Genomic DNA, 17,662 nt, shown 5'->3' on the forward strand with positions numbered 1-17,662 from the left:
TAGTTAGGCTCGAGGAGCGCCCAATATGCCTCCCGACCCGCCGCACGCGCACTCGCCCTCCCCATCCACCTCATCAGCATCCGCGTCTCAGCAGGCCATCGCGTCGTCGGCGAGGGGGATCGTGAAGGGTTGGGCGGTCGGCAGTGGGCTCGAAGGAGCTGGAGACGGTGAGTCGGCGCTCTTCTTCGCCTCTCTGTCGCGAGACGACGAAACGAAGGGCGACTTGAGCAGATCCGGGTGGGGAGGAGCAGCGTGCGTCCAAACGGCTGGGGGAGCTGCTGGGCTGGTCAGGGGCTCTCGTATCGGAGTGCGACCGTTTGGCGCGTGCAGACTCGTTGCCTAGATGCGCACATGGCGGAGCAACGTCGAGGGATGCTTCCGCGGACGCCAGCTTTTGCGCGGTGCACGACTGTCGGGATGCACGCTTGGAGCCTCCCTGAGTGCTGTGCAACCTATCTGACCGTGCGAGCGAGCGTTGAATAAGGAGTCCTCGCCGATTCTCGAACGGAACTGACATCCTCCTTCCGCTCGTGCAGTCGTCTCGCACCTCCCGCCCATCCTTCCCTCACATCCTTCTTTCTTCCCTCAGCTCACCACGGCCATCCCGCCGACGCACCTCGACCCTTCCTCGTCCTCGCTTGTCCCGACAGATCCGCTCTTCTCGCAATACTCGCGCGAACTTGCCGGCTTCATGGCGCCGCAACAACAGTCAGCTCAGCACGAGGCGTGGAGGCTGCAGCAGCTGGCTGGCGTGCTGGGCTTGTCGGAAGTGAGGGGCGAAATGGACGAAATGAGGAGGGTTTTCGCGAATGGAGGGTTGTATGGCGGACTGTGCGTTCGACCCTTCGATACTTGCTTCGGTCACTACTGACGAGCTCTCTCTGCGGCGGCGAACTAGCCCTCCCCTCCAGCCGCCCTACCCTGTTCTTACACACAACACGCCGCTTCCTCCGCCGCCTCTTCCTCCTTCCGCCCTCTCCTCCGCTTTCCTCTCTTCCGACCTCGTCCCGCCACCATCAGCAACGAGCTTCACCGGTCCCTCGAACCCGCCTGGCCCGCGACACCTCGCGCCGCCTCCGCCACATCAGCCAACGCCCGACGCCGCAATCCGCTCGCTCGTCAACGAGCACACCTCGCGCGCTAAAGCCGAAGCGCGGGCGAGGGAGCAGGCACAGGCTCAGGCGATGCAGCGATCGTTCTCGGCTGGAAGTGCGGGCGGGAGCAGCGCCGCGGAACCTTCGACGCCTTCCCACCCTGGCCGTACGCTCTCGAATGGCCACGCCGCCGGTTTCGCCGCGCCCGCTCAACCGTTCGGCACCGTTCCCGCCAGCTCGCCCGACCCGCTGCTCATGCAGTCGGAACCAGCGTCGGAGCACAAGGCCCGTCGCATCGTCTCGGCAACAGTCAGCGGCGTCCGCTACGACCAAGGGGCGGGACCGTCGTCGCAGGGCGCTCATGGCCTCTCTCGGAAACGCTCAAGCGACTCGGACGTCTCATCGCATTTCTCGAGCCCGCTCAAGCCAAACGCGCCGGGGTCCGGCCTCGCCTCGCAGTTTGGCCCGCGATCGAGCCAAGGGGAGATCACGCCCTCGACGACGAACGGGAGGACCACAAGCTTGGGCGAGCCGTTCACGGGCGCAGAGTCGGCCGTCAAGCGCTTCAAGCTCGAGTCTGGTCAACCCGCTGTCGGTTCGAGCGGAAGGGGCGCGCCCGGTACGGGCGGCACGACCGGCGCGAGCGATGCCGTCGAGCGCTTGAGCGACTTGCTCAGCGACGTCTTCAACGCCGACGACTCGATGGTCGACGACACCTCGGCTGCGCAAGTCGAGGACAAGCAGAAGCACTTGCGCTCGCCTGGCAAGGCGAGTCCGCAGAAACAACCGCGCTTCCTCCGCGTCTCGGCTGTGTCGGCGTCGTCCGGACTTCCGCTCCTCCACACCGATACGCTTCGCAAGATGGGCTCTCTCGTCCGCACGATCGCGTCGAAGAACAAGGCGGAGGAGCTGGTTGAGGAGGTGGAGGAAAGTGGCGTTGGGCGCTGGCTGAAGGTGCTGGAGCGAAGCTGGGAGGGCATCAGCGGTGAGGGATGGGAAGGATGGGATGTCCAGGCTGCGTTGCCGAAGGAGGACGAGGGTGCCGCTCCGCCTACGAAGGGAAAGGGCAAGGCGAAGAAGGCGCCGGGCGGGAAGGGGCGCAAGGGGAGTGCGAGTCCGGCGAAGAAGGGCAAGGGCAAAGGGAAAGAGCGGGCGCAGGAGGACTACGAGGACGACGATGAGCTCGACATGCTCGCGTCGAGTCCGATCAAAGCGCCGACACGTCGCAGCACCCGTTCGCCATCGCCTCACCGCGCCAAGTCGGCGACTGCCGACGCGCCTGACAGCGACGAGGACGACTCGCAAAGGACAGTCACGTCCGCCACATATTGGGACGCGGACCCGTCGCGCCTGCAAACCGCCGAGTCTGCTCTGCGCGACCTTGCCGACGCCCTGATCGCCATTCGTCTCGCGCTCGACATCCTCACTCTCCCGTCTGTCTCTCTCCCAAAGCACCTTTTCTCCTCCGAATACCTCCTCGCCCTCGTTTCCGCTCTCCGCCGCACGCTCGACAACTGCATCGTCCCGATACTCTCCGCGCCCGGGACCAGCCCTCTCGCCGAACTCGCCTCAATCCGCTTGCGCGACAAGATTGCCGAAGCTTGCGACGGCCTCGTGCAGGCGACGCAATCTCTCGCCTCGCTCGTCAAGCAGGAAGATCTCGGCGACGAGCTCGTCATCGCCATCTCGTATTTCTCGCTCGAACCATACTTCCACGAGGCGCCGCCGACTACCGGGCGGTCCGCTGCGGGAGGAAAGGACGCTTCGCCTGTCGTTCACTCGATCAAGGCACTCCGCCTCGCAGCTCTCGCAGTGATTCAGGCGGTCTACGCGAGGTTCCCGGAACAGCGGAGCTGGATCGTTGAAGAGGTTTTGGGCAACTTGGGACGCGCCGAATTGGCGAGCGGGACGACGGCGGCAAAGAAGGCAAAGGGCGGCATCCGGTGAGTCGGGACTCGGCACACGACCTTTGAAGATCTGCTGACTTACACTCTCCACAGTCTCCGCACCGGCGCGACCATCCAGACCGTCTCCGCCCTCCTGCTTCACCTCGTCCAGACTTGCCCGGCAGACCTTCAGCTTGAAGTCCGGAAGAAACTTGCCCAACACGCTGCTCGCGCGAACGCGTCGTCAAGTCAGATAACAACGGACGGAGACGTCGACATGGAAGACTTGGGGGTGGGAAGGAGGTTGCTTGACGACGAGGACAAGGAGGACGAGGATGACTCGGGCCAGGACGTTTTCGTGCGTTCGCCTCTTCGAATCGGTACACCTGCGGCTATTGACACGCTTTTACCCTCGCAGGATTCAATACAGCGCCGTCTCGTCGGGCCGGCACTGGAGCAGGCAAACAAGGCGGCGCGCACGATTGTTGGTTTCCTCCTGCAGCGGTGCGGTAATTCCTCGCGTCTTTTATGACCTCCTTGCTGACTCCCTCACACCCATAGCTCCGCGAAGGCGGGCAAGACTACCGGCGCCGCGGCCGATACTGAGTACCGCGCGGTCCTCGACCACCTCGTCGCCGACCTGCTCGCAACGCTGCGACTGCCAGAATGGCCCGGCGCTGAAGTCCTCCTCACGGTCCTGTGCCGCTCGATGGTGCATGAGTTACACTTCTCTCGCCGAACGGAAGCTGACTCCCACCCGCATAGATGGCCACCCTCGCCGATCCGAAGAGCTCGCACGAGAACAACGCGCTCAAGGGCATTGCTCTTGAGCATCTCGGCAACATCGCCTCTCGCATTTGCAAGGATCTCGCCGCCGCGCCTGGCAACTTGCCGAGCTTGCGAGATGTGCGCAGACTTCTCCCATTTCGTTCGGACTTTCGGCTGACCATTGGCCGCAGCTCGTATCCGCGCAAGATGTCGACGGACTCGAGAAAGTGTTTGCCGCTGAGAAGGCGGTGCTCGAGCATCTTGCGAAGACGGAGAGGTCGACTGGTCAGAGCGAGGTGAGTCTGCAGCGAGTCTCCTTCTAGCCGTACAGGACTGACTGCTCTTCTCTTCCAGGGCGCCCTCGCCTTCATGCGCGCCGATTACGCCAACGACCTCCTCCAGGCTCGCCAACACGCCGTGTCCGAGGACGCGAGTCAGGACGACCAACGTCAAGCGCTTGTCAAGCGCTTGGGCATTCTTATCGAGGAGGTCTGGAACGACGAGCCGATGGAGGACGTCTTTGGACCGAGGTGAGCGTGAACTTCGTCTCGCGATGCACCACCTTTCGCTCACGCACGCATCGCTTGCAGCCCCGAGGACTCGCAACCGAAGGTCGACGGCCTCGCACTCGACCTCTGGCGCTCGTCGACACTGCCCAGCATGTATCAAGCGTTGCTCGACCGCATCGTCGATGCCTCCGAGTCGACGCAAGTCACGCTCCGTACCAAGGCTCTTCGTGCGGTCAGTCTCGTCGTCGCGCAAGACCCCGACCTTTTCCACCAGGACAACATCCGCCGCACGATCGAGAACCGCATGCTCGACAGCTCGCCCGCCGTCCGCGACGCGACGATCGAGTTGGTCGGCAAGTACGTCGTCAGCCGCCCCGACCTCGCGAGGCATTACCTCCCGAAGCTCGGCGAGCGCATCTCGGACACGGGTCTCAGCGTGAGGCGAAGGGTTGTCAAGCTTCTCAAAGTGCTCTACGGCGTCGTCGACGATGAGGAGCAGCGCGTCGACATCTGCAGGCGGCTTGTCTACCGTGTGCTGGACGAGGACGACGGTATCAAGGTGCGCTCGCCGTCTGGACCGATGCATGAGAGGGTTCTCACATCTTTTGACACCCCAGGAACTCGCCGTCGACGCTGTCGAGGACCTGTGGTTCGGTGCGACGCCCAAGTCGGCCCAGCAGGACGACGCCGCCCGCCTTGCGCAGCTCGCCAGCATCATAACGCAGACGACCGGCAACTTCAAAGAGCGACCGCCGCCTGTCGACGAAGCACTGCGAGCGATCATGGCGAAGCACGCCGAGAAGGGGACAAAGCCGCCGCTCGACAGGCTGCGCGAGGTCATCGAGAGCCTGGTCGACGGTCTTGTCGAGGATGACCGCAGCATGGTGAGCCGCCTCGCTTCATCTCTTTGTAGCGCAGTCTGACGGAGTCGGCGCTGCGCAGAACCTCGTCGCCGGTATCAAGACAGTCTTCATCCTCAGCGCCGTGGACGCCAGCTTGCTCTCCACGCAGAAGGCGACGCTTCTCCTGCCGTTCCTCAAGAGCGCGACGACTGTGCGCATGCCGTCCACAGCTTACCATTCGACATCCGCTGACATACACGTTCCTCCTGCCGCAGACCGAAGAGCAGGTCATCAGCGACTACCTCCTCCGCATTTTCCGAGCCGCCGTCGTCGCCATGCCCAAGACCTCGTCAAAATTCGGCAAGGACTTGCAGACTGCGTTGATGCCGATGCTCAACAAGCCGTCGCAGAGCGTGCAGGCGAGTTCACGGTCCAGCCGTTCGAGGACTACTGCTGATCTCGGCTCACATCCGCAGACTCTCCAAGAAGTCATGGCTTGTTTCTGCGCGGTCGTGCACGGCCAGACGCAAGACTTCACAACGATGATCCGCGTCTTCGGCGTCACCCTCGGTGCGTCTCCTTCATTACGTCCGATTCTCCGCGTGCTGACCCCGCCGCTCGCAGGCCGCCTTCAAGGCGAAGCTCAAAAGCTCACCAAGGCTGAGAACGCCACCGCCGTCAACACGCGTCAACTGCCGATTCTCTGCTACATGACCGGCTTGCTGTGCGAGCACGGCGACTTTGACCGCTTGCGCGAGGAGCAGCCAGGTCCGTTGCCCACTCTCGCTGGCATACTGCGCCGATAACAGAGCTCACTCTCGCCTCCGCAGATACGAAGGACCTCATCGACCTCATCACGCCGGGCTCCATCGCCGAGCACACTTTCGCGACCCTCCTTCGGGTCCACAGTCTCCAGCTCCCTTCGCAAGTCAAGCCCGCCGTCCTCACCAGCCTCGGTTTCATCTACCGCGCCCATCCGACGCTCATGATGCACGCGTCCTCGACCGCAATAATGGACGCCATCTTCGACTCGCCCAACCCGGCCCTTCACGTCCAGGTCCTGCGCATCATTCAGGACTTCCTTGCGAGTCAGGAGCGTGCGGCGGCGAGCGTTGCGTCATCGACGACCGACAGGAAGGCGAAGAAGAAGGGCAACGCAGGCGTCAAGATGGAGGAGCTGGTTGGGAATGTCGAGGGTTTCGCCGACTCCGGGTGCGTACGCTCCGTCCACCAACTTTTTTTCCTTCGCTGACACGGGCCCTCACAGCGTCGCGAGCGCCATTGCGCAGCGGTACCTGAACCGCATCGTCGATGCCTCGCTCTCGCCCAACCCGACCATGCAGCGCATCGGCGTCGACCTCCTCAGCACAATCGCGCGCTCAGGATTCAGCCACCCTCTCTCGCTCTCACCAACCCTCGTCGCGCTCACCGCCAGTCCCGACCCGCAACTCTCGGCAAAGGCATTCTCGACCCTTTCACTCCTGCACCAGAAGCACGCCTCGCTCCTGGCGACTCGCTTCCTCGAACCAGCCAAGTCGACGCATGGGTTCCTCGCCGCCTCGTCGCCTGATGAGCCGGCGCGAGGGTTCCGCGGTGACCCGCCTGAATCAATGCTCGGGAGGTGGTACGCCTTGCTGCACAAAGAGAAGCGCCAGGTCCAGCTCGACTATCTCCGCACGCTCAGTCGCGCCTTCGAAGTCGACCTGGGCGCCAAGTGCGACGAGGTGCGTCTTTCCCTCGTTTCCTTCGCTGCTTCTTCGCTAACTTCCGATCAAACTCAGTCCGACGTCTCCTTCGCGCGCTTCCTCGCCGAATCCCTCTCCACGCTCGACTACAAACGCACCGAGGAACCCCTCCTCGTCATCTCGTACCTCAACTCGGCTCTCGCGGTCTCGGGCTTGCAGGTCCTCCATGCGCTGGAGATGGGCTTGAAGGGAGGTGGGGGATTGGTTGCTGCGACTAAGAGGGGGGCTGGGGGGTCGCCGAAGAAGGTGCGTTCGCGAGCTGCCATCTCTATTCGCCTTCTCGCTGATCTTGGCTTTCCGTAGTCCGCCGCTGGCACTCCCGCCGCTGCCGCCGCCGCCGACGACGCCGACGAGCAAGACACGCCACCCTCCCCCGACCTCGCCCGCCAGTCCGTCATAAGCGGCCTCGCGCTCCTGCTGCGAGACCACCTCAAGCAGCTCTACGGTATCACGTACGTCCCCACCTCTCCTCCCTCGCTCCGCTGTCGAATTAAGGAGGGATTGTGCGCGCAGGGACGCAAAGCTTGCGAAGTATGTCGTCGGGAAGAAGTCTGCCATGGGTGACAAGGTGCGCTCCTTCTCTTCGCCCCCTCTTTCCTCACATTTCTGAGCTGACCACACTCGCTCGCGGCGCTCGCAGGCCGTCACTCGCCGCCCTGACGCACCCCTCGCGCTCGGCCTCGACTCGTACGACCGCATGCCCTTCGCTTTGAAGCCCATGTCGGGAGAAGAGGATCTGGTCGAACAGAGGGCCACGGTGCGCTCCCTCTCCCTTGTGTTCTCGGTGAAGACAGGACTGATGGGTTGGCACGGGCAGTACATTCGGTTGATCGCGGAGGACGGGACGATTGGTGCGATGGAGGAATTGGAGGCGGCGGGCGCAGAGGGCGAGGCGGATTGAGTGCGCGCCCGCCCATCTTCCTCTCTCCTCACCCTTCCTTCCTTTCATCTCGAGCTTCGTTCCTTCACTTCCCTCGCATCCGCATCTCCGTCGCCACTCGGCCATCCCCTCGCATTCCTCGCATCGAATCTCCCTTCGCTTCGCTTGCCTTGCCCTCGTGTTGCCGTACGTCTACTCCCGCTTTTTTCTGCAATGCAAAATCCCCCATCTCCCATTCGTCGACGGCCGCCGGACCCCTTCGAGTCGAGGAAGATCGTCAGCAGGAGTGGCGGAGAGCGATGTTCTGAGTTGTCTCGCTTTGCTGGAGCTCGCAGGGTCCCGGTTGGGTCTTTGCCGTGCTCGCCGCAGAGGCGGAAGAATCGTCGAGCTGTCCGTTGACCGGGTGGACATACAAGAAGGGGAGGAAGGGTTGGGGCTTGTCGAGGGGAGCTCACCCTCCTCTGCCGCTCGCCTTGTCAATCCACAGCGAAAGGCGGACGTGAAGCGAGGAAGCGGACGGAGATGGGCCCAACGTTCCTCGCGCGCCTTTGCGACGATCCCCGTTGCATGTTTCGTTGTTTGAATTCGGCGGCAAGGCGGTGCAAAGGGTGCGGCGGGCCAGCTTGTTCCGCTTTGATTGGAGTGGTTCCTTGCGGCAACAGGCGAGGCGCTGGCTCTCGGGCAGTCCGCGGATCAGTTTCCAGGGTGGCGTAGCGTGTGAGAGAGAGAGTGCGTGCGCAGCTTAGCCTTAGCCTGTTTACCTTCGCTAGCCTGGTCAGATGCGGAGAGAGAGGGTGTGCGAGGAGTCCGAGTCGTCGGTGTCGTCGCTGCTCAGACTCGTCAAGTCGACGCGCACGGTGCCCAGGCGCACGTACGAGCCCTATGCCATGAGCACGCCCACCCACCCGCCCGACAACGACCGCCACCACCCCTCGACAGAGTCGACACCGTCAGCGACTCCTCCTCAGCAGGCACTCGCTGTGACGGACACGGCGACGGGCATGGGCTGTGGTACGCCGCAGTCTCCGGTCATGCAGGCCAGAGTGGGGCAGCAGGCCACGCAGCAGCAGCAGCACCACGCGCAGTTCCACCAGGCGCACGCGGGCGACAACAGCCCCCGGTTCGACGACGAGGCGGCGGCGAGTGCGGCGGTGGGTGCCAGTGCTGCAGCGGGTGGACAGCAGCAGTACACGGGCTACAACGTGCGTTCGCACTCTCTCCTGCACTCGCTCGCTGGACGCCGCCGCTGACCTGCCGGAACCCGCGGGATAACAGCAACCGCCTCCGACCGCCTACTCGCACCCAGCGTACCAGTCCCATCCGTACTACGGCAGATCAGCTCAACAGCAGTACTCGTACCCGTCGACGAGCCGCCCTTCGACGTCGGGCAGCGGCGGCGGGCCAGATTACGCTGCCGGTTACGCTTCTTCTTCATATGCGGGTCACGCCCCGATGAGCGCGCTGCAGCACCCAGCGTACGGTGGGTCGAGGCCATCGACGAGCGGCAGTGGCGGCGCAGGCGGAGGCTACGGCGCACAGAACGTCCTCCCGCCCATCTCGCTCAACCCGTCGTCTTCCTCGGGTCCTGCGAACCGCTTTGCTGTGTCGACTTCGTCACTCCCGTCGCTTTCGGCGTACGGAGAACCTCAGAATTCTTCGCAGCCTCATTTTGCGCCTCCCCCTCCGCCAGCTCAGCCTCAGTACGCCTCTGCATCCTCCAGCACTTCCTACGCCCACCACGCTCCTTCGAACCCGTACCATCTCCCCTCCATCACGTCCTCAACCTCCTCCTCTTACCATACCTCGACAACCTACTCCCACCCGGCCTACGCCCAAACCCACACCCGCAACTCCTCCTCCTTCTCGCACGCCCCGCCCCCACCAAGTCTGAGCCTCAACACCTCTCTCCCACCTTCGTACGGTCTCGCCTCAGCCCCGCCCGCGACGCAGGGAAGTGGCTCACCCTGGGCTGGCCCGCCCCCGCCCACTTCGTTGCAACTCGGTGGACTCGCCAAGCGCCGACGGAGCACGACGGACGGGCTCAGCCTGAGTATGAGTCAGTCCGGACGGAGGTCGATCGGTGCGGGGGAAGGAAGGAGGTCTCGGATGCCAAGTGTCGAGGAGGCGTTCGCTTCGGGTCATGGAGCGGATGGGCGGAGGGGGGCGGTTCCTCTGCGATTGGACATTGCGGATGGCGCGAGTGGAGCAGGAGCGGGAGGAGGAGGGTTGGTCGGACCCGCGTCGGCGAGCGATTCGCCGACGCTCGGATCGGCGACGACACTTTCGACGACCGCCACTTCCGCTACTTCTTCCTCTTCTTCCAGCCATCCGCTGGGCTTCCATCCGCCTCCGCCTCCTCCCCAGCAATCAGCGTTCTCTCAGCACCCGTATGGCGGCGCGATTAAGGAACCCTACGACTCGTCGTCGCCGACTAAGCAGCCCATCTCGGCTGGCCAAGTCCGTCCAGCGTCGGACGACGACGCCCCCGCTACGCGTAGCTCCAGTCGGCGCACGAGCGCGGCTAGCGCAGGGAAGAGGCGCAAGAGTGCTGGTGACGACGAGGAGGATTATGCGGAGGACGAGGAGGAGGAGGGAGCGGTTGGACCGACGAGAAGGGGAAGGAGGGGGAAGGACAAGGCGAATGTGCCGCAGGCTTTCGGGGGAGATTTGCCGTCGAAGAGATTTGTGGGTTCCCCAGAGTTCGGTTTGGAGATGCGTGGAGCGAGACTGATTGAAGTTTGTGCGTCGCGCAGATCTGCCCTCACCCGTCTTGCGGGCGTGCATTCGCGCGCAACTTCAACCTCCAGAGCCACATCAAGAGCCATCAGGGCATCCGAGAATGTGCGTTCTCGTTCCGTTCCTGCAAGCTCGCGCGCTCACCCTTCGTCCATGCAGTCAAATGCCCGGAATGCTCAAAGCTCTTTTCGCGCAAACACGACTGCGTCCGTCACACAATTGCCATCCACCACTACGACAAGGACGGCGTCGGACCAGACGGGAAGCAGCCCGTCTATGTCGCGCAGGAGGTCATGCCTGTTACGGTTATGGTCGAGCAGGCGAAGGAAAGGCAGAGGGAGATCGTCAGTGGTCCTGCGCCGTCTGTGGCGTATCAAGCGATGCAGCAGCCCCACCCGCAACCTCAGGCGATCGAGCAGGACCAGCAGCCGTTGCTGAGCGGCCGCCCGCTCGGGCTCAAACTCAACCCGATCGTCTTGCAACACCCGCCGCCACCCTCGCACCTCGACGCCTCCGTCTCCTCCGGCTCGCATGCCATCCCTCACCCGCTTCAGATGCCTCCACCGTTCTCGCACCAGCACCGTCCGTTTTCCCCCGGCGCACCACCGCCCGCTTTTCCAGCCTACGCCGCGCCTCCCTACCCCTCGCACCCTTCCGCAAACCCCTCAGCTCCTCCGCTCGACCAGTCAGCCGCCGAGTAACCCCCTCTCACGACCAATCTGTACATTATGCCTCTCCGGGCCTTTCTTCGGTTCATAGACCCTACTTCCGCCGCCGCCGCCGCAGTACCGTTCATTCGCTCTCTTCTTTGTGCATCCTAGACACTTCACTTGCTGGTCAGTCATACACGCACGCACTGCATAGCACCCCCCAACTCTCGCCTTCGTCGTTGTTCTTCCTCTCTCTCTCTTCCTGTGGGCGGATTGGTGCGCTGGCGCATCGAGCCCTCGCTCGTCTCACGATCCTCGTTGCAACACACGATATTTGCATCGCATTTGTGCTTGTCTTGAGAGCGAGGAAGCGGGATCGCATGCGAGCGACCGCTCTTCCGTTTCGACCGTTCACCTCGTCTCGCTCACACGCTCTGGGCTCGCTGGTCATACCTGTGTAGGCTTGTGCATACTACTGAAGCGGGCTGCGGTGCCTCGCGAGTCCTACGAACGCTTCCTCACCGACTTTTGCCTGCTCGCCAACTTCATCAGCTCGTGAGTCCTTCCTCTCAGGGAGCCGCCTAGACGCCACGCGACGGTACAGTGCAGCTTAATCACGACGTGCTTGGCTGATTGGTGTCCCCAGTTCGTCTCGCAGTCCGCTCGCACACTCGCTTTCGGCGCTCGACATGGTTGAACCGCCGAAGAAGAAGCGGTGCGTTCAACCCACCTCCTCGCATCTTGTGCGACATTGACTCTTCTTCTGACATGCCACAGGAAGCTCCCCTCGCTTGACGACTCCTTCGACGCTCCTCGTACGCTCCCTCTCTTCCACCCAGCGAAACTTCTAACTCATGCACCTATACTTCGCACAGCCCGCCGCTCCGACTCGCCAGACTTGCATCAAGGTCGGAAACGTACGACGCCGCATGTTGAGGGACAGTGGGCGGCGCATGTGTATCTTGATCGTGCGTTCTGTCGCCCGAGTCTTCCGCGACTTCCAGAATTGACCTGGGTCTTTCGCTGCAGTTGAACCGTCGGCGGGATTACGACGAGTGCTCAAGAAGGCGCGCGACGCATGCACAGAGGCTTGTTCGCCAGAAGTCACCATCCACTCCCTCCTCGATCCGCCGCCCAACAGTTCTCTTCCTTCGACACCATCGGCAACGTCGACAAGCGACTCGTCGACCACTCTCGCGCAGACATCGGAGAACGCTCTGCATCTTTCTCTCTCTCGACCGCTCATTTTGCAGACGAACCAGCGCGCCGACTTGCGGGCGGGAGTTGCAAAAGTTGCGGGACAAGTAGCTGGGTGAGCATCGCACATATACCAGCGACGATCGAGCGCTGACAATTTTATGACAGCTTCGCCGCGCGGTACGCCTCGTTCGCCGTGCTCGAGAACGACGAGAAGACGCGACGGTTTCTCGGCATCGAGATAGGCCAAGGCTACGACGAGGTGAGTCGCAACTTCTTGGTCTTTGCTGCGGATTGCGCTGAAGCCGAGTCGCAGATGCTTGCGCTCGTCCGCAAAGTCGACGACATGCTTGCGGCGCACCGCCTGCCAACGTACTACGCCAAACCTCGCTTTCACACCTCGCTCGCTTGGTCGACCACGACCACCTCCACAGCCGAAGACCTATCGTACCTTCCCTTCAGCGACGCGGTTCTGGCGGATCTCGAAGCGGTGCTGGGCAAGCAGTTGCGACGGGAGGGAGAAGTCTGGGCGGGCGAGTTGTGCGTCAAGATTGGCAAGGACGTCTCGCGGTATAGATTGACTGGGTAGGGTGTGCGGGCGGAGGGTATCTGTAAAGAAGGGGAATCTACAGGAATGGATACACAGATATGAGTGCGAATCTACAAGTCGAGGGAGGCGATATTGCCGAACCAAGCCGAGACGATCGCCTTGCCGTTCTGTAAGCATCGCATTGTTAGCTGGTGAGCCGACGTAGAGGAAAGGTCGGCGAGTCACCTCCAGATTGAGGACTCGAATCCGCTCGTCAGGCAAGTGAGCCGAGTCGGTACTCGTGCCCATCGGGAAGTGGATGGCGTCGGCGGCGAATTCGCGCTCGAGGAAAGGGAGGGAAGGGATTGAGCCGCCTTCTCGGATGAAGAGCGGGTCGACCTTCCACTGCGACGAGATGCAGTCGGCCATGGCGGAAACGAAGGGCGAGTCTAGGTCGCCGAGCCACTGCAGATTGTTGGTGTCAGTACGAGGTCGGCGTAGCAAGCTAGAAGGCTGCGCTCACCCAATCCGCGACATGGTTGATCTCGACCTGTGCAATCACCGAAAATCAGCGACGAGATCGCAGAGGGTCAGGCGACGGCACGTACACTCAGCTTGTTCTGCGTTCGTAGCGAGCGGAACGATTTCTCAAGGTGGCTCTTGAGCTTTGCGACGATGTCGTCGAGCGACTGGTCCGGCACGATTCGGATGGAGATGGCGGCCGAGGCAGAGTTGGGGATCAGCGACTTCTGCGCTGGTCCGGGGACCTCGACGTTGTGGACTGAGAGGGCAGGTTGCCGCCAGCTGGAGCACAACATGCGCGAGTCAACTGGGTGGTCGGGAAGAGGGTAGAGGAGGAGTGCGATCGCACCGGTTGATGAGCGCCTTGAGGGGATCACTGACCGCCGAGTGCGAGGCCAGCTTTGCCGAGTCGTTCAGGCTGCAGAGATGGGAAATCAGCGATTATCTCGCGGAGCCGTACAAGCGGGTGACCCACTTCTTGTACCGCTCGACGATCTTCTCGTATAGCTTCTGCTCGTTCGGCGACATCTTCCGGACGTCGTCTAGGAACCCTGGGATACGGACTCGCCCGTCGGCGTCTGTCAGGCCCGCGATGACGCGGATCAAGTCGTTCAGCGGCTCGGACGTCGCCCCGCCCTCGATACCGCTGTGAATCGGCTTCGAGATGGCCGATTCGACCTGCAAGGAGGGCAAAGTCAGTGGCGGTCTACGAGGTTTATTCTGGTGCGGACTCGCCTTGACGGAAGCGTGGATCACGCCACGCAAGCCGAACGTCAGGCAGGGAACGTCTTCGCCTAGCCAGTACGAATTGCTAACGAGGATAACGTCGACGTCGCCAATCAGGTCCTGCGCAGCGAGAACATGAGCTTTTCGAACGCCAAGCGAAAATGGTCGAATTCACCCTGTTCTTCCGCACGGCCTCCTGGAAGCCCGCACTTCCCGTCTCCTCCTCGCCCTCGACGAGCATGACCAGATCGACCTCCATCTCTTGCCGTCTCCGCAATTCAGCCGCAGCAGCCGCGACCGCCAAGACGGGTCCCTTGTTGTCCGAGACGCCGCGCCCGTACAGCCAGCCGTCCTTGCCCGCCATCGTGAACGGGTCGTTCGTCCAGACATCCGGCGCTGATGCGGGAACGACGTCGTAGTGGCCATAGAAGAGGACGCGCTTGCGACGAGGCGCTTCGAAGCGGTTCGGGCGAGGAGGCGCGTTGGCGCGGAAGGTTGAAAGGACAATCGGGTTCTTGTCAGGTGCGCCGGGGAGCTGGGAGACAAGATGTTAGATCAAGTTGTCTGCGAGTCGTGGACTATACGCACGATGACCGTCTCGGCGCCGAGCCCTCGCAGCGCGCGCTTGAGGTACAGGGCGCCTTGTCGGCAGTCCTCCCGATGCGCATCGTCGGCGATGGTCTTGATGGCGACAAAATTCGCAAGGGTGTGGAAGAGTTCGCCTGCGAGAAAAGGCGAGGTCAGCCCGCCAGTCGAGCGGTCGGGAAAGAAAGGAAACTCGCCTTGGAATCCTCGTTCAGCCGGCGTCGCCGAGTCCTTCGTGTCTTCAGCACGGATGTCCCAGATCTGATCGAAGCGAAGTGAGGGTATAAGCGCGCGTCGAAGAGCGCTAAATCGGACGAGAATCCGCGTTGCGGTCGAACGCACCTTCAAGCTCGCATCGTTGCCGCCCGTCAGCAGCCATCCACCTCCGCCCATTCCGCACACCTCCGAGCTCAGTACGATGCTCCTGTGACTCTCCCATGCGTTCTCGAGCTTAAAAGTCCGCAGGTCCCACTGCTTGATCCAGCCGTTCGCGCAGCCGGCGTAAAGCGAGGAGGAGAGGACCGAGAGGGCGAGGACGTCGTGCTGTGTATGGGTAGTCGCCAGAAGCAAAGGTCGTCAACTCAAGCCACGAGTTCGAGTACGCCAGGAGTTGAGCGCACCTCGTGCGGACGCAGCACTCGCACGCAAGTAAGCGTGTCGAGGTCCCAAACTCGTACAACGCCGCCCTGATGACCCGCAAACAGTGTGTTGTCCTTTGTGGCGAGCGCGAGGACGGCGTCGCAATCTTCGCCGGTGCTTGATAAAGTAGCGAGCGGGAGAAGGTCGGATGTGGTCGGGCGCCAAAGCTTGACTGATTCGTCGCCCGCTGGCGGAACAGCGCAGGAAGCCGTGTCAATCAGTGCATACAGGAAGAAAAGAAGGAAGACCGGTGCACAGCCAGACATCAAGACCGATCGATCGTTGCTCTTGCCGACGAGCAAGCAGTACTGCGGTGCAAGGGAGAAGATCAGTCCGGGTCGAGCAGCAGATTGAGAGGGAGCGCTTGCAACTCACGACGTATCCGAAGTGAGCGAACGGCGTGATGCACTCCGCCTGGAACTGCAACTCGACCGCCTGTCCCGCTCCGTTCCCCTGTCCCGCACCCGACTCATTCGGGGTCGCCGGCCTCGAATCCTTCAGGCTCTTTCCGAGCGTGTTCAAGCTGTCTCCACTGCCTCGCCGGCTGCCGAGCGCTCGAGCGCGGTTCTTGTCCGCCTGCGAGATCGAGTCGAAGAACTTGTTCGGGGCTTTGTAGATCGGCGGGGAGTGCGAGAGGGGCGAGGATGAGAAGTACGACTGCGAAGAGGCGTGCGAGTGAGGGTGGTGAGGGGACTGGACTGGCGACCGGTGCGAGGCGGAAGAGTCGTTTGCGGTCGACGGATGAGGCGCAGGAGGAAGGTCAACCCACTGCGCTCGAGCATTCGTCAGGCTTTTCTTCTCAAACTGTGTGATCCGCCGTCGTAGCAGCAGCGGACGAACCTGAATGCTCGTATCCTGGCAGCCGGCGTACAGCCGCGCGGTCCCTCTTCGCCTTCCGCTCGTGCCCGGCACTTCACGCCCTCGTCGATGCCCAGCATGCTCGTCATCATCGAGCAGGTCGCCCGCAACCCATGCGATCGAGAGGATGTCGCCGATGTTGTCGTGCGGCGGGTGGATGAGGTAGAGGAGCGAGAGCGTGCGGGTGTCCCACACTCGAACCGTTCCGTCGCCTGCAGGAGACACGTTAGCGTCAGTCGCTTGAAGGAGACCACGACTGTAGCTGGACTCTACCTGATGCGCTGATGAGCCAGCCATGGGTGGGCACGACCTGCAAAGCGAGCACGGCTCCTTCGTGGCCGGTCAGACGTGCCCGCAGCGAGAGCGTCTCGAGGTCCCAGACCTGTGAAAGATTGGAGTCAGCGAAGCGCACGGGCGACATGTCGAGTCTGGCACGCCTCGCGGGAAAGGGCGGCAAGCGCACTGCTTTCCTTCCCGCATGTTCTGGCACTGCAGACTCACATGAATGTCGCCGCCTTGACTTCCTCCGTATACCCGTCCCTCCCCTCCGTCCGTGCGCACGCGTGACCTATCCCCGTCCTTGCCCTCCTTCCCGTTTGCAGTCGTCCCGCTCCCAGCATCCGCCTCGCCCGCCTCGACCGCAATGCACAGAATACTCTCGCCGTCACTCGCACTGAGAGTCGAGAGCAGAACGGGCGGAGGAGTCGTCGACTGGGAGGATTCGGTCGGAGAAGATGCAGAAGCTCGGAGAGCTGGCGACGCTAGGACCGTTCGGGGCTCGCCATGGCGTGAGGGTGGCGTTGTCAGGTCGACTGGTCGTGTCGCGCTGAGTGCAGACGCTGGAGGAAGCGATTGATTCGGTCGGGAGAAGTCGAGGTGGGGAGAAGCAGAGTCGACGGGAACGGCGGCGGGATGGTTCGCAACCTGTTTGATGTGCTCGTGTGGCGTTTTGGGAGGATCCATCGAGGCAGATAAGCCGGTTCAAGCGGGGAGAGCGACGTGGACGAGGGCCAGAGAGGCGAGGTTCGCTCGTTGACTTTGTACGCTCGCGCTCGTCGCTCAGCTGGCTCGTGTGTCTGCTGCAGGGTCCTCTCTGATCTTTATCTTGCTTGTCTGTACCATAGCGCCGCTTCCCGGCTTGCTCCGTCACGCCCTCGTCCTCCGCCAAATCCTCATCACCTCGGAGTCCGTGGAGCACAACTACACCAGCGAGGACCGTGTGCAGGTGCCAGCAGCCTGAATGGATCGCGAACAGAAGCTGGGCAGCTCCCAAGCCCAGACGAATCGATGCGCACCGCCAGAAGCGACTTCTTCTTCTCGAGATTCCTGCCAGCGGCTGCACAACCGGAGTCAGCGAGAAATGCAGCGGCGCAAAGGCTGTGCAACTAGTTCTGCGGATGCTGGAGGACCAGAGGAGACCCGCTGGCTTGGCGCACTCCTTTCCGGTCACAGACCCTCCGTTCTCCTCCTCGGATCGTTCTTCCTTATCGTCATCG

At 62.6% G+C, this 17,662-nt stretch overlaps 4 protein-coding genes across 4 annotated transcripts; 3 read left to right on the forward strand and 1 right to left on the reverse strand.

Annotated features, from left to right (window-relative positions):
- Positions 1 to 25: 25 nt before the first annotated feature.
- On the forward strand, positions 26 to 7,745 carry RHTO_07670 (cohesin loading factor subunit SCC2; the record flags this gene model as incomplete). Its single annotated transcript, XM_016421326.1, has 22 exons — positions 26 to 167; positions 537 to 831; positions 899 to 3,037; positions 3,095 to 3,338; positions 3,399 to 3,484; positions 3,542 to 3,692; positions 3,746 to 3,886; positions 3,940 to 4,044; positions 4,103 to 4,278; positions 4,339 to 4,816; positions 4,875 to 5,141; positions 5,200 to 5,310; positions 5,375 to 5,512; positions 5,576 to 5,669; positions 5,724 to 5,867; positions 5,930 to 6,311; positions 6,367 to 6,823; positions 6,881 to 7,090; positions 7,148 to 7,296; positions 7,358 to 7,412; positions 7,485 to 7,601; positions 7,662 to 7,745. 22 exons carry the CDS (start codon positions 26 to 28, stop codon positions 7,743 to 7,745), a joined length of 6,165 nt encoding a protein of 2,054 aa, XP_016274447.1.
- Positions 7,746 to 8,611: 866 nt separating this feature from the next.
- RHTO_07671 (zinc finger, C2H3-type domain containing protein) lies at positions 8,612 to 11,161 on the forward strand (the record flags this gene model as incomplete). Its single annotated transcript, XM_016421327.1, has 4 exons — positions 8,612 to 8,926; positions 9,000 to 10,409; positions 10,478 to 10,565; positions 10,620 to 11,161. The coding sequence occupies 4 exons, from the start codon at positions 8,612 to 8,614 to the stop codon at positions 11,159 to 11,161; spliced, it is 2,355 nt and encodes a 784-aa protein (XP_016274448.1).
- Positions 11,162 to 11,799: 638 nt separating this feature from the next.
- On the forward strand, positions 11,800 to 12,896 carry RHTO_07672 (UPF0406 family protein; the record flags this gene model as incomplete). Its single annotated transcript, XM_016421328.1, has 6 exons — positions 11,800 to 11,825; positions 11,888 to 11,925; positions 11,986 to 12,078; positions 12,140 to 12,422; positions 12,476 to 12,569; positions 12,624 to 12,896. 6 exons carry the CDS (start codon positions 11,800 to 11,802, stop codon positions 12,894 to 12,896), a joined length of 807 nt encoding a protein of 268 aa, XP_016274449.1.
- Positions 12,897 to 12,967: 71 nt separating this feature from the next.
- On the reverse strand, positions 12,968 to 17,129 carry RHTO_07673 (beta-ala-his dipeptidase; the record flags this gene model as incomplete). The annotated part of the gene is made up of 15 exons (XM_016421329.1): positions 12,968 to 13,024; positions 13,083 to 13,301; positions 13,360 to 13,386; positions 13,445 to 13,640; positions 13,708 to 13,776; positions 13,834 to 14,204; positions 14,260 to 14,619; positions 14,673 to 14,806; positions 14,867 to 15,212; positions 15,290 to 15,495; positions 15,565 to 15,616; positions 15,684 to 16,076; positions 16,149 to 16,378; positions 16,440 to 16,548; positions 16,668 to 17,129. 15 exons carry the CDS (start codon positions 17,127 to 17,129, stop codon positions 12,968 to 12,970), a joined length of 3,231 nt encoding a protein of 1,076 aa, XP_016274450.1.
- Positions 17,130 to 17,662: the final 533 nt, after the last annotated feature.

Source organism: Rhodotorula toruloides (genome assembly GCF_000320785.1).
Source record: "Rhodotorula toruloides NP11 unplaced genomic scaffold Scaffold7, whole genome shotgun sequence".
In the NCBI taxonomy this organism is placed as follows: Eukaryota; Fungi; Basidiomycota; class Microbotryomycetes; order Sporidiobolales; family Sporidiobolaceae; genus Rhodotorula; species Rhodotorula toruloides.